The following is a 1,777-nucleotide window of genomic DNA, read 5'->3' as shown; positions in this document are numbered from 1 at the left end:
GGTCAGGTGATGTCACTTAAGGAAAAGCATGAAGAGTAAAAGGAAGACCCAGGATCAAGTCCTGTGATATCACAGTATTTACAGGTTGAACAAAAAGAGATAAAGAAGTCACAGGGAGACCTGAAGAAGGCAAATCTTGCCTTCATTTTAGTATAAGGGATCACATTGAGCTTTTTTGTTTCCAGCTTGGTTTTTTGGAGGATTCTCACTGGGTTTCTAGCCTCTGCAATTATGCCCTTTTGATAGCTATGCCCTCAATATCTAGTCGGCTGGCAGCAGTTTCTGGGTATCTGTGCCACACTCTGGTGACCTTCAAGGTGAGAAAGGCAGTTCAGTCACAAGGAAGAGCCATGAATTAAATGCTCTGGTAGGAGACTCTAGTGCTTCTGACTTTTCCAGGCTTAGGAAGATCAGTTAGGGGTCTAGAATTGGGTCCCAGCTGGGTAGGACTAGATAATAGGCAAATCTCAAATTTCACAACTTATTAATTTTCTGTTCTGGTTTGAAAGGTACTTCCAAGCTTCCTTGTTTTGTTCTTCTACCTAAGATAGATAGCATCTCCTTTCATCATCTTACTGATTTCATTCCTCTATGATGTTAAAGTCCTTATGCAAAGCTTAGAGGTTTCTTTTCCTTATCTGCCTGAGATGTGTGCCCCCTCATTGGGAAGCCCCCACATGTTAGAAATCCTGTCTCTGGCATTGGCATTGATGAATCCCTAGGTTAACTCAATTTCTTTCTTCCTGCAGGACTTGTAACTTTGGATCCTAAAACAGCTCATCCCTGTCTGGTCTTATCCAAGGATCTGAGAAGCATAGGACTCAGATATGTCCAGCAGCTTATATCAGGAAACCCAGGGAGATTTGACTTCAGTGCTACTGTGTTGAGTGTGGAGAGTTTTACCTCAGGAAGACACTACTGGGAAGTGGATGTAGAAAAGGCAGCAGAGTGGCAATTAGGCATATGTGAAGATTTTGCCAACAGAAAGAGTGCTGTACCCAAAGCTTCCAAAGATACAATCTTACTCACAAGATCTGTGATGGGTACCCAGTGTACCTACTGGGTCTCTCCCCCTTTGAAAAAGGTCTCCTTGAGAGAGCAAATGCACAAAGTTGGAGTTTTCCTAGACTATGAGTGGGGACAGATAGCCTTCTATGATATGACAGAGAGATCCCTCATTTATAATTTCTCTAATCTCACCTTCCATGGAGCACTCAGGCCTATGTTTTCTCTTTGTATACCAAATAGAGGCACAATTTCAGACTCTCTCAGCATCTGCCTCCCTCAGTTTCCTCCTTATAATGTTACTGTTGGCCCTCCATCTTCCTAGGTGTGAAATTGAAGGTAAGGTACCAGAAAGTCGAAAACATGACTTTATAGAAGAACTTATATAAAGTAATCCAGTATGGAATTTAGAGTACTTAACCCTGTTCTGAATATTCCCCAAACCTTTGCTTTCATGGCTTTCAATACCCATTTAGTGTAAAAAGCTACCTTTGAGTCCAGTCACGAATGATAATAATTGAAGGACCCTGCATGAATTAGAATAAGAAATGTATATGCAACATTAGATAAAGAAATAACCATTATGTTTTTTTTGCTGCTCCCCTGTCCCCCCACCTAGATAGAGAAATTAGAGTAGAAATATATCCTGAGATTCTGAGGATCAGGTTAACTCTAGAGATATTTCTGAACGCAGAATTCATCATAATCAAAGCTTTAGATTTGAGGATATCACAGTGGCATGTGGCGTGGAGACACTGTTGACATTGAGCCA

General features: G+C 41.2%; 1 protein-coding gene across 1 annotated transcript; it reads left to right on the top strand.

Annotated features, from left to right (window-relative positions):
• Positions 1 to 749: 749 nt before the first annotated feature.
• Positions 750 to 1,418, top strand: LOC119237863 (probable E3 ubiquitin-protein ligase TRIML2; the record flags this gene model as incomplete). Its single annotated transcript, XM_037501708.1, has 1 exon — positions 750 to 1,418. A coding segment is annotated over one exon (581 nt), but the record flags the coding sequence as incomplete, so codon positions are not given.
• Positions 1,419 to 1,777: the final 359 nt, after the last annotated feature.

This window comes from Talpa occidentalis, unplaced genomic scaffold (genome assembly GCF_014898055.3).
Source record: "Talpa occidentalis isolate TD23 unplaced genomic scaffold, MPIMG_talOcc4v2.1 talOcc4.1057, whole genome shotgun sequence".
NCBI classification, from domain to species: domain Eukaryota; kingdom Metazoa; phylum Chordata; class Mammalia; order Eulipotyphla; family Talpidae; genus Talpa; species Talpa occidentalis.
This window is presented reverse-complemented; position numbering and strand designations above follow the sequence as displayed.